Source organism: Hemicordylus capensis, chromosome 8, assembly GCF_027244095.1.
Source record: "Hemicordylus capensis ecotype Gifberg chromosome 8, rHemCap1.1.pri, whole genome shotgun sequence".
Lineage (NCBI taxonomy): Eukaryota > Metazoa > Chordata > Lepidosauria > Squamata > Cordylidae > Hemicordylus > Hemicordylus capensis.
Window position 1 is genome coordinate 8,198,210 of NC_069664.1, and position 13,185 is coordinate 8,211,394.

The window sequence follows — 13,185 nt, forward strand, 5'->3', positions numbered from 1 at the left end:
ATCCTGAGGGAGGGGTAAGAGCAGGATTCCCTGACGCAGCCTGCACTACAGCTGACAAGCAAGCAACGGCGGGGGGGGGGGCTACCTCACCCTTACGTTGCATGCACAATGTTGACAGCACAAGTCAGGGACCAGACCCCACCCCTTTGGGGGAGGGGCAAAGTCCTGGCCAGTCTGTGCTTCGCCATCAAGGCCAGCCAAAATTTAGGAGCCCCATCAGCAAATCAAGACATTTCCAGACCTACAATCAATTATTATTATTACTATTATTATTACATTTATATCCCGCTCTTCCACCAAGGAGCCCAGAGTGGTGTACTACATACTTTAGTTTCTCTTTCACAACAGCCCTGTGAAGTAGGTTAGGCTGAGAGAGAAGTGACTGGCCCAGAGTCACCCAGCTAGTTTCATGGCTGAATGGGGATTTGAACTCAGGTCTCCCCGGTCCTAGTCCAGCACTCTAACCACTACACCACGCTGGCTCGCTCAATCAATCAATCAATCAATCTTATTGCAGCCTTAAGCCAAACAGAAAAAAAACAAAAAGAAGAACATACAGAGGTGCAATAAATATCATAAAGAACACTGAAAACGTAAATTGATTGATTGATTGATTCCAGACCCACAGAATCCAAGACTTCCCACCAGCTTCGAGGTGGCTCCTGCCCTTTGACAGCCACTAGCAACAAGGCGGACCTATAGAGCTCCTCGAGAGGAAGGGAGCCTGGTTGCACAGGGGGCCGAAGCCACACGAAGGGCGTGCCTTACCTTTCAGCATCTTCACCGCCACTTTGGTCACTCTGTTGGGCTTGTCCTTATCCAGGCCGATTGCCTCTGCCAGCACCACCTGTCCAAAGCAGCCTTCGCCCAGTGGCTTCCCCAGGATCAGCCTAAGAGGAGCAGCAGAAAGGAGGTTCTTGCAGGGAAGGGGACCATTCCTGTTGCACTCAGTAGGGACCTGGCCAGTGGCAACAGCCTGCTCAAATGTGCCACTCCAAGCTCTCCGTTTCCACTTCTCCTTGATTACATTGTCTGCATGCTGAACAGAAATTCCCCACCACTCCTCTTGGGGAGGAACATAGGAAGCTGCCGCATACTGAGTCAGACCCTTGGTCCATCTAGCTCAGTATTGTCTACCCAGACTGGCAGTGGCTTCTCCAAGGTTGCAGGCAGGAATCTCTCTCAGCCCGATCTTGGCCAGAGAGGGAACTTGGAACCTTCTGCTCTTCTCCATCCCCTAAGGGGAATCTCTTACAGGAGCCTCTGCAGATGGTTCTGATGGCCATAATCTGAGTCTAATAGTCTTGGGCTGCAATGGAATTTCTCAAGACACAAAAGCTCATGGTAACTTTTGCCTTTCAATAATAGTGAAATACCTGAGCTAGACAGCAGAGACAATGACACTCCGTTATTAATTAATTATTAATTTTTTTAATACCGCCCTTCCAAAAGGCTCAGGGCGGTTATTCTGTTTTCTGAAGCACCCAGTGAAAGTTAATATGTCTATATTACATTTATCGCCCACCTTGTCTCCCCATCAGGGAATTTACACGAGGTCCCCAGGTGGCCTTCCCTCCAGACCAAACTCTCACCTCTCCCATGAAGTCCCAGAATCATAGACTTTTAGCGTTGGAAGGGAGCTCGGAAATCTTCTCGCCCAACCTGCTGCTCAGTGCAGGCATCTGCTAGAGCAGCCCTGACAGGTGGCCGCCCAGCCTCTGTTTGAAAACCTCCAGCCAAGGAGCGCTCACCACTGCATGAGGCAGACTGTTCCACTGGCCAACAGCAATTACAATTAAGCAACTCTTCCTAATGCCTAGCTGGAATCTGCTTCCTTGGAATTTCAACTCCCCAGCTGGTTTCAACTCTGACACAAAGCCTTCCACCGCCGACCGCCAGGACATAGTAGGACCAGGATAGGTATTAGAAATGCCTGCTTGGCCAGAGTGGGATGGAATTACCTGTCTCTGGGAAGCTCCCAGCGAGGGTCTTCAGGAAGCTCATACTCAGAGACGCCTGCCAGCATTGGGGTCCCACTGGAGGAAAGCCGCGAGGGGCGTACAAGCATCACACCCGAATTCATGGAGGAGCTGGAGTCAGCTGAAACCTGCAGCAGAAGGAGCGAGAGAGTGGGGTTACCTTCGGCACAGACTCCAGAGCAAACTAGTCTGTCTGTGAAAGGGAAGAGAGTGGCCTGCTTCCAGGCAATCCTGTTTCTATCTGAACATATCACCTCTCTCTCTTGTGAACAGTGTCCTTGCGGCAATAAACAAACCCGGCTTATTAGGGGCTTGCAAACGACTTTCCCAGATTTATCTAGAATATAGCACGGACCTCTCTCCCTTGGTTTGCTACAGTCAGGATATTGTAGGTTGATCCGGACAACCCAGTACAGCTGGCCCTCATTTCACATATCCGTGGTCATGGGAACATAGGAAGCTGCCAAATACTGAGTCAGACCATAAGTCCATCTAGCTCAGTATTGTCTTCACAGAGCGGCAGCGGCTTCTCCAAGGTTGCAGACAGGAATCTCCCTCGGCCTTATCTTGGAGATGCTGCCAGGGAGGGAACTTAGAACCTAGATGCTCTTCCCAGAGCTCAGTGCTCACACTTCTAGTCTCCCAGTCATATGCAACCAGGGCAGACCCTGCTTAGCCAAAGGGACAAGCCATGCTTGCTATCACAAGATCAGCTCTCCTCGGGCAATGGAGACCCAACCTTATTATTCATGGATACAAAAACAGGCGAAATTCACTATCTGTGGTTCCTGGGTGGCCGGAAATGCTAAATGGAGCTGTTTTGTGGCTCTTTTGTTTAATAAAACACCACCACTACCACCACCACTTTTTGTGGAAAAGCATCAGAATTGAATTGGGGTTGTGGGGGGTATTTCTGGATAGCTGTAGACCTGCAGAGCATGGCAGAGTATGCTATTTCACCTTTTTCTCCCTGCGCTCCAAACACCCCTCACTTTTTTCTGACCCGAGGAACCTAAGCCCCCAATCCCTATTTCCTCAAGGTCTTGTTATCAGCGGAAATTGGCGGGAAAGCAACCCCCACGAATAACGAGGGCCACCTATATTCTGTCATCTGTACCACAAAGGGATGGAATTTGGTACTGGGTGACATGTTGTGCATCCTGACGCACTTGGCTTTCATCTTCAAAACAAATCAGGTTTCGAGCCCTCACGACAGCAAAAATATGCCTGAAAGTGTGTTGGCAGTGCCCGTAGAAACTAGAGGCAGGGTTGGATAGGACTTTCAAGGGGTTAGAGGGGGTAAATCTACACCAATCTGCTTCATCTGCATTACTTATACCGAACACAGAATTTAGTTTTTATGGACACAGAATTTAGACTTGGTCTTTGTGCAGAATTTTAGTGACGACAGAAGCCCTGATGACTGTCAAGGGCACACAGCACTCTGCCCATTAAAATGCAATGTCAATGCCAACTATACCGAGAATGGCCATCTCTCCTTTGCCAAAACTCTAACCCCTGCTAAAAAAAAACCCTGCTAACTTGGCAAAGAGGCACCTTTTAATGTGGCAATTCTCTTTATTTAGCAGGGGGAGAGTAACTGGCCCTATTGACCCCCAGCACAATACCCCTCCAGTGACTGTTGCTGGAGTCTGTCTTATGTTTCTTTTAGATTGTGAGCCCCTTGGGGACAGGGTTCCATCTTATTTTTATTTATTATTTCTCTGTGTAAACCGCCCTGAGCCATTTTTGGAAGGGCGGTATAGATATCAAATAACTAACTAACTAACTAAACTGTCTTGTACAGCCCAACCAGCCTTTACTCTTCTCTGTTGCAAACTCCAGAACAAGTCCTGGTTGCCACCATTCTGTTTCCTTCCACCTGCCCCAGCGTGGCCGCCTTCTCCCATGCCAGCCCGACTTGGCCCTCGGTCCCAGACATGCTGCAGCCCGGGAAGCGACTCAGAGGCCAGCCAGGTCTTATCCCAGCCCTGCTCAAACGCAGGACCAAGCCACGTGGCAGGCCTCACCGGCCAACGCAGCACAACCCCAAAGTGTTGCCACAAAGCAGAGAGACGGAAACCCTTCTGCAGAAACCCGTGCCCTGTTCCAAGGGTGTAGGGACAACAGAGAAGGGGTGTGTGGCAGTACCGAGGCTGGACCCGCCCAGCCACCTCCCTCGAACTGGGCACTCTCCCGGATGCGGTCCTAGAGGATGCTCTGATCCTGGCAAGAACAGGTGGCCCCTTTAAGGCAGGCCTGTTCTCACGGGCTCAGTGACGTCATTACGCCACACAGGTGCAAAATATGTAGGCGGGGTGAAAGTGGCCGAGTGGGAGGCGGTGGTGGAGGCGGCTGGTTGGGCTGGGTGGTCGTTTTGGTAGGCAGTGTAGGCAGGCTGCCCGCTGGGCAGTGGTGATGGCGGGCAGGTGGGTGGACCGCTCACTTTTACAGCTTGCGCCAAGCCCCCACTCACCTGGCTGAGCCCCTGGCCTGTGCCCAACCCGCTCCTCCCTTGAGATGGTGAAAGCATGTGCCCAACAGAAGTGCCGAGGTGTTGCGATGGGTGCAGGCGGCCCTCTCGAGGGGGGAGGGGGCAACAGCGGGCAGTCAAACCCCCTATCTACTTTCTGTTACCTGTCTGCGCAGGGGGATGCTCTTGGCCAGCTTGTGGACGGCCAGCTGGCTGTTGAAGTCGGTCTTCTTGGTGGTGCTCTTCATCTTGTAGAGGATGGCGGTCACGATCATGCAGGAGATGAAGGCGGCCCCCGCACAGTAGATGATGATCTCCAGGTACAGAGGGGAGGTCATCATGGCGGGCTTGTCTTCCAGAGCTGGAGCAGGGCGAGGAAGAGGTCAGCATCCCAAACACTCGCCATGAAGCAGCAATTCGACAACACCAAAACAAAGAGAGAGAGAAGAGCAGCTTCCTGCTCCGGGAAGAGAGCTGGTCTCGCGGGTAGCAAGTATGAATGATCCCATTTGCTAAGCAGAGCCTGCCCTGGTTTGCATTTGGAGGGGTGACAGCATGTCAGCTGTAAGATATTTCTCTTGGGGGATGGCATCCTAGCTCAGTGGCAGAGCATCTGCCTCTCCCAGGTTCAACTGCTCTAAATACCAGTTGCAGGGGAGCAACAGCAGGAGAGAGGGCACGCTTTCATTTCATGCTTGGAAGCTTCCCAAGGTGGGCCATAGTGTAGAACAAGGTACTGGACCACATAGACCTTGGGCCAGATCCAGCAAGGTTCTTTGCCCTCCGTTCCGTTTTGGAAAAGCTATGCTGCAGCCAGGATCGTGTTCTAGAACACAAGGTGCCGAGGTGTCTGCAGAAGATGGGTCAGATGTGCTGTTCTCTAGCCCAGCTCTGTCTAGCCATCCTTTGCAGATCTTGGCCAGAAAGAAATCTCAGCAGCCCCATCAAGGACAATGCAATTACCGAGGCAGCAGTAAGAACTTTGCCTGGGGTTCCCCCCCTCACTGGAGCAGAAGCTTAATGCTTGCTTACACAGAAAACAGTGAGCCAAGAAGCACAGAATTGGCATTGCAACAAGCAAATGTTTCTGAACTTGTTATGCACAGACCTAGAGAGAGAGAACTGAGATTACAACTGAGAGCGAGAGAGAGATAGAGAGAGAGAAAATACATTTGCTCCTCCCCATCTCCACCCTCCCCTTCCCAGAAAAGCAAGCAAGCATCAGAGAATGACATTTAGCAATGGAGAGGAGGGAGGAACCGATGACAAGAAGAAACCCTCACCATCTTATCCTGTTCAGACTGCAGGACTCTGAACAGGTACAGGCTTGACAAGGAAGAAGAAGGGCTGATAACCCTGAAAGTTTTTGCCCGGCATGTGCGTGACTCTTGCCAACGGCACACAACTGGAAAACTTTCTGGAGTCCGCAGTTATCAGTTCTTGTCTGCCCACGGTTGATGACTGGAAAACAGATCCCGCATCAACCAAGCAGGTCTCAGCCGGGGTCCACAGAGCAGCAGTTCATGCACAGGACAATTCAGGAGAGAATGCCGGAGAAGCAGCAGCGTAGCGCCTTAGCAAGAGCCAGGATCCGTTCCCTGCCAGGGCGTGGCCACGGAGACACAAAGCCATCTTTAGGCGGTTTTGGGGAAAGAGGCCCTTGGGTCTTTAGGAGCCCATTTTCTAGTCTTGACTTCTAGGCGGTGGGATGCACTGGGAATCCAAGTGACTTCCCCTTCCCATACAAAGCCCTTGAATCTAACGTGAAAGGGGTGCCAAGCTTTCTAATGGTTTTCCACACCCCAGGTGGTGGACTTAGGGAGGATAGCTGGTCTTGTGCTAGCGAGCATGAATTGTCCCCTTTGCTAAGCAGGGTCTGCCCTGGTTTGCATTTGGATGGGGGACTATATGCGAGCCCTGACTCTTGTCACCCTTAGAGCAGGGGTAGGCAACCTGTGGCTCTCTAGAAGCTGCTGAATTACAACTCCCATCACCCTCAGCCACAATGCACTACAGCTGGGGATGATGGGAGTTGTAGTTCAGCAACATCCGAAGAGCCACACGTTGCCTATCCCTGCCTTGCGGGAGTGGGGCTGCAGCTCAGCAGTAGAACATTTGCTTCGCATGCAGAAGGTTCCGGGTTCACTCCCTGGCAGCATCTCCAGGTAGGGCTGGGAAAGATTCCTGCCTGGGACCTTGGAGAGCTGCTACCCACCAGTGTCCAGGCCCGCTCAACTTTGCCCCGCCCCAGCGGTTTTTGGACTACAACTCCCATAATTCCCAGCCAGGAATTATGGGAGTTGTAGGCCAACATCTGCAAGAGGGCCGAAGTTGAGCAGCCCTGGAGACAGTAGCTTCCGGATATGGAAGGAACAGTTGCATTTTCCTTCTGGCCAAGTGAACTGCCTGCTGTTGCTGCTGACAGGTAAGTTTGCATCTACCTACAGGTCAAGTCGTGTCTACTTATTTACTGAAGCGAGTGTCCATATTTGTAACTAGCACCTTTTTTTATTTTTAAAAAAGCATGGTTCTTGGATAAAATGGCAACTACCTAGTTCAGTGTTGAACTGGGATTTCCATAGAGGAACTTGCATACTAATAATAGACTTTTCTAAAAATGTTTTGTCTATCTGTCGGCAGAGCAATCTCTTAGCCCACGTATGTGCATGCAAAAGACTGTGGATGGGTGTCCCAGAGGAAAAAATGGGGGGGAGGGGGGAGGAAATGCACCCCTGATTTCCAGGACCACCCTATCATGAGATCAGAGGGGATGGGGCTGTTGCTCAGTGGCAGAACATCTCCTTGCTTGCAGAAGGTTCAATCCCTGGCAGATTCAATCCCTCCAGGCAGGAAAGACTCCCGCCTGGAAGCCGCTGCCAGTCAGTGCAGACAATACTGAGCTAGATGGACCAAGGATGTGACTCAACAGAAAGCAGCGTTCTAAGTTCCTATGGTCCATTCTGCTTGTGCAACTACACAACTGCTGTTTTTATTTTTTACTGTGGCCAATCTGCCTTGTGACTCTGTTTTTAAAAAAAAATCACAAGAGTCAGGATTGTGGTCCAAAGAGGAGCTTGTGCATAAGGCGAGACACCTCTTCTTGTGGAAATGGAAACCTGTGCTCTTGGAACACTTGGTGCAACTTTGACCACCTCCAGAACATGGAGGGTGGGTAGCCTGTGGTCTTGCTAACTCCATCTCTACACATGGCGGCTGGGTCCATTGGGGTGGCACATTTATTTATCTATCTATCATATTTTTATACCACACAAAACTTACGTCTCTGAGCAGTTAGGGTTAGGGCCTCTGTGCGTGGCCGAGGTCCTGCTTTAGTACTAGTGTGTGAAACAGCTCCTGCACCCTCCCCAACTGGGTGGCCAAAAGGAGCAAGAAGAAGCCAACAAATCAGAGCTTTACTTCTCTTTCAGAGAGCACTTATTTGTTGGGGGCAATCTGCCACCAGTCTCCCCAAACTCGCAAAGCGGGCTGGCTCTCGCAACCTACAGCACACTCATCACCCAAACTTAGAAGAGGATAGCAAGAAGGAACAGAAAGGAACAGAACCAGTATATACCTTCCAGAACCGTCAACCATGCAGAGTGATGGGAGATCCCAATAGAATTACCCGCCAAACACGTATATTGCCCAGCATCCTCAAAGGAGACATTCGTTAAATGAAGGACTTCCATTTCTTTGTCTGTTGTGTTAACACCAGCCGTCTAGAAAGAGCAAAACATGGAAGCAAAAAAAGAGAGAGAGAGGAAGAAGTAGGACCAGCAAACATAAGACCCTTTAGGAACCAAGGTACAAAGGAGGCGGGAAGGGGAGAACATGCCCCCGAAACCTCCTAAGGAGCACAGACACCACCGCAGACTTATTATAACACAAAGCCTTAGGACAACCTCAGATCCAGGCTGGCCTAAAGAGACGGAGTTAAAAACAACCCTTCACCAAACTGAATTTCCCTGCCCATCTGAACATGCTGGTTGATGGGCCACATGGAAAAACTGATCGTGGGGAGAAGGACCAGCTGAGTTTCTTGGGGTGGGAAGAGGAGAGGTGATGGATGGACAAGGAAGCATGAGAGAAGAGAAAGGAAATAATCGATCTGCTGCTGGAGAGAGAGAAAGAGCGAGAGAGACTGTGCAAAGAATCAAGAAAGTGCAGTTTTTCTTTGTAGAAGACAAGAGGCAGGGCAAGCCAGGAAATTCAAAGCAGATGTGCAAAAATTAAGCCTTGCAAGTTTTAATAGATCAATCAATCAACCAATCTGCGATAGCCAATTTTAAATTGGTGCAATGTGCATTCAAGGCACATGTGCAGTTTTTTTGCGCTATTTTGGTTCCGCTGTCTCAAAAAAGGCATGTACATTGAGATTATGGTAGTACGCAAGCTGACCGAGAAGATTGAGTTAACCAGTTAAAAATCAGATGATGATTTTTAGTGAGCATTATTTAATTGATTGACAGCCCTTGCAATAAAAATTTACACGTCTAGTGTAATAATTCTCAGCTTGATATAGGAGCAGAAAGATTCGATGGACAGCTTCTCAATTGGGGTGTGTGTGTGTGTGTGTGTGTGTGTGTGTGTGCACACGCGCACATACACCCCCCCACACACACACATTAAGAGAAAAAAGAACAAAGAAAGAAACTGATAGAAGAATAAGGGGAGGTCACAAAACTAAACTGATCAATCCCTTCCGAAGATTTTTCCATGGTTTATGGCACCAGAAACAGAGCAGAAACAGGAGAGCCACAAAAGCTTGGTTTTTCCACCACTAAGGACCAACTGTCCAAGCAAGAGCCTCCAAAGTGGCATTCTTCCCGTTTACCTTCAGCCATGGGTCTGGTGACGGTGAGCCACGCAGACTGGTTCGCCTCACCAATATAATTGGAAACCTTACAAACATACTCCCCGCTTTCAGCCTCTGTCACATTATACAGGGTCAGCACCTCCGCATCGGCGCTGTTAATTCCCGAGTGCTAGAACAGACCAACAACAGAGGAGTCACTCAGCAGCCAGTGGATGGGCATCAGAGCTCCAAGATCAAGATCAACAGCACAATCGCATCAGCATTCCTCCACCAATGCCCCCAGTCAAAAGCAAGGGACGGGGACTCCAATTCTCTGTCCCGATACTGTCCCAGGATACACCCATAAAACAGAGCTGACAATTCTCATTTTCAAGAAATCTCCTTTGAGGGCAAGTACTGAACCCCGGACACACCTTGTATAACTTTGTTGGTACTAATGAACACTTGGACTAGTTTAATGGCATACAGAGGCAGGAGTAAGTTCATCATTTACTGCTTCTCCCTAGGAGAAACTGGAGAACTTGCTGAACATTAGCTGGCCATACAATTAAAAAGAAGAAGAAATTCATTCATTTTTATATGTGTATGCATGTGTACACACACACACACACACACACACACACACACTGACATCAGAAACTTATGTTATCTGATAGCAAAAAAGCATGACCAACACTTGTTTTCTAGAGTTTATGGGGCAGTTTTTAGACTGCTGCAGCTCAGCCATTTTACCCCAGAACTGCACCAGATTTGGAGAGGTGGCATCACCTATCGCCCAGTTGGTGTTTGCAAGTGTTCAGGCAGATTGGACAGAAAGTTTAGGTTTTTATGATCAATAGAACGTTCAGGGTTTATAATGCAAGAATGTTGGCACAGCTCATTGTCTTAATTATGCCGGTACTACTGTGTCAGTAGAATACACATATAAACAACAGTAACCACACCCCATGTGTAATTTTCTGCATATCACATGGAATAAAACAAGTTTTAATTTAAAAGCCTGTTTTCCCTTATCTGTTGTATCTGTTTCCCCTTATATACCCTTATTGCTATGCTAAATAGTTAAACACAAGCTGTTAAGTGCATATTTTGCTTTATAATCCCATTTCGGTGCTGTTCTTAGGATTAAATAAAGGGCTTGTTATGCAAAGTTCTTGCATCAAGTTCTCTCTTAGCTCCCACTTTTTGGCCTTGTATGCTGAGATAAATTGCTCCAGTAAATAAGGGCATCCCAGAAAGTTTTTCTATCCAGGTCACCTCTTTAGAGGGTTAAACGGCACACTGGTACAGCTCTAAGTAGTGAACCTGAGAGAGTTCGCTCTCTCTCTCCCTCTCCCAATGAGGTTCCAACAATGAGCACTGTGTGGTTTGGACGGTTGCACGGATATAAATGGACTAACAAGCCCACATCAGATTACTGAGTCGTGGCAATGAAGCCACCTCACTCTCTGAATTAAGAACCTGAACACATCCTTCCCAGCTCTGGCAAAACCACATTTGCTCTATTTAGCTCTGTAAAGCTTTTGCTATGTCACCAACTCTTCCTGGGCAGACTCCTAAAGGCCCACACAGCTTGTGACCCCCCCCCCACAAAAGCGAAACATGGGCCAAGAGTGCTGCGTTGCAGTTGGCCAGGTAGGTGCTCAGCAAATCTTGTGACTGTCACACTGGTAAGGCTGTAACCCAGTAGAAGTGTTTTAGTCCAGAACAAGGCAGAATCCAGATCCTTCCGGCCATACTTCCCTTTCCCACTCTCCTTTGCAACAATCCCACAACAGGGAGTCAAGTCTATGTTTCAGATTTAGCTGATTTGACTCAACCGGGCAGATTGAGTTGAATTGTAAACAGCCTTGTTCCCAACACACCTCTCCTCATCTGCCTCCCTCCCCAGACAGGCCCCATATCAACCAACTGCCACGCCACCCAAGGCAAGGTCTTTTACCTTCAAGACCTGCACATAGGGCAGGTTGTTTGGCCCGATCTTGCTCCCGTTGACCTCAATGTGCTTCAGCCACTGGATGTGGGGCTGAGGGTCGCTGTATACCTTGCAAACAAATTCCACATTGCTACCCAGGGAGACAGTCTTGTTCGCTGGGAGGCCAGCTTGTAAGATAGGCCGGTGAGGTGATCTCTCTGGAAGGGAGATAGGAGAAGACATGAATTTGGATGTGCCCCACAACAAGTCCGGGAGGAGGGAGGGAGAGAATGAATGAATGAATGAATACTGCTTGCTTTCAATGCCTCAGTTTAACCTCCCGAACAGCTCTGAACTTCAGCTTCTCTGCACTTTAACAGTCTGAGAGGAAGGGTAACTGATGGTGTTGCCAAGAAAATAGACGGCTGCTCCCCAGATCCTTGAGGGGAGAATGGAGGTACAGATATGGACTGGGTCAGGGCGTCCAAACGCTGAAGCTTGGCTAGATTAGAGCCACCTGACCTATGGTAAAGGTTCCTAACCTGTAGCCCCCAGCTGGACTATAACTCCCATCATCACCAGCCATGACGACCAATGGCCATTGTGGCAGGGGGTGATTGGAGTTGTAGTCCAACACTACCTGGGGACCGGAGGTTGGGAACCTCTAACCTATGGTAATATAAGAGCGCCCTCAGACGTAACTTCAGTGTCATGGGACACCACTGAGATAAGGGCGAAAACTCCAACTCCATGAGCCCAATTCACACATTATGTTCAAGACTCATACAGTGAGTGTGCACTGGTACAGTAAGAACATAAAACAGCCCTGCTGGCCCAAGGCCCATCCAGCCTCTTGCAACGAAGGGGAACCTTGGAGAAGCTGCTGCCAGTCTGTGTAGACAATACTGAACGAGATGGACCAATGCTCTGACTCAGTATATGGCAGCTTCCTATGTTCACGGCACCACACTGGCTCTCAGTCAAGTGAACTCAAGGGAATTCAGTCGAGGGAACCAACAATCAAGTGACTATGACGACGAGTCAGGCGCAGATCAGAAGTTGAACACAACTTCCCTGAACCAAAGAGAATTAGGCAGGCAGGCAGGCAGGCAGGCAGGCAGGCAGGCAGGCAGGCAGGCAGGCATGGAAACGAAAGCTCTCAGCCGTCTGCGGCCCTCACATCTTCACTTGTGATGTGACAAAGCAGGGATTAAGAAATTATTTTTTCCCCTTCGTTGCAAGAGGCCGGAGCCAAGAATTTTCCCCTTCTTCATCCTAGCCAGTCACTTATTAAAAATACGAAGGGATTGCGTCCTCTTCTAATCCCTCTCACTAAGCATCCTTGATGAGCGGGGCCCCCTGTATCCTAAAACCATATTCCACTTCCTGAGGTAAATATCACAGGACTGGCCCTTCCGCTGCCAAGAACTATTGCCTCAAATTAGGGAGCAGAGTTTCTGCAGCGCTTCACAGCTCTCCCAGCCCAGTCAGGCGGTCTTCCATTTCCTGTCCCACAGGGCTGCCGAGACCTAGTGCAGGAGTTCTCAACCTTGGGTCCCCAGATAGGAACATAGGAAGCTGCTATATACTGAGTCAGACCATTGGTCCATCTAGCTCAGTATGGTCTTCCCAGACTGGCAGCGGCTTCTCCAAGGTTGCAGGCAGGAATCTCTCTCAGCTTTATCTTGGAGATGCTGCCAGGGAAAGAACATGACAAGCTACAACAGAGCTCTCACACAAAATCACTTCTCGGTCTTCCGCCTGACATTATTGCCACATGCGTGATAGATCTTCAGGAGTCTACATGGTTCTGCGATCTTCATTGGCGGCACCTGCATCTTCCTTTCAATCTTGAGAACCAGCCCTGTGATTCCATGCTCATGATCACGGGATAGGAATCCCCACATCGGCACGAAACATGGTACTGAGGAGTGAAAGTTATCTGCCTTTTACTCCCAACCCCATCCTGACTGTGAGCGTGATGAGCCGATTAACAGGCAAC

At 49.4% G+C, this 13,185-nt stretch overlaps 1 protein-coding gene across 6 annotated transcripts in view; it reads right to left on the bottom strand.

The window, feature by feature from the left end:
* The window catches only part of FGFR1 (fibroblast growth factor receptor 1), a 108,835-nt gene that overhangs the window by 15,327 nt on the left and 80,323 nt on the right, over window positions 1-13,185 (bottom strand). For 3 of the 6 annotated variants that reach the window (XM_053269684.1, XM_053269685.1, XM_053269686.1), the window contains exons 7-11: window positions 11,211-11,401; window positions 9,287-9,437; window positions 4,610-4,813; window positions 1,962-2,106; window positions 769-890 (exon numbers count right to left, since the gene is read on the bottom strand). In XM_053269684.1, coding sequence (XP_053125659.1) covers window positions 769-890; window positions 1,962-2,106; window positions 4,610-4,813; window positions 9,287-9,437; window positions 11,211-11,401 — 813 coding nt within the window. Of the gene's footprint in view, window positions 1-768; window positions 891-1,961; window positions 2,108-4,609; window positions 4,814-8,026; window positions 8,172-9,286; window positions 9,438-11,210; window positions 11,402-13,185 lie in introns of all 6 variants that reach the window. The other 3 variants (XM_053269687.1, XM_053269689.1, XM_053269688.1) reach the window with 3 other exon arrangements.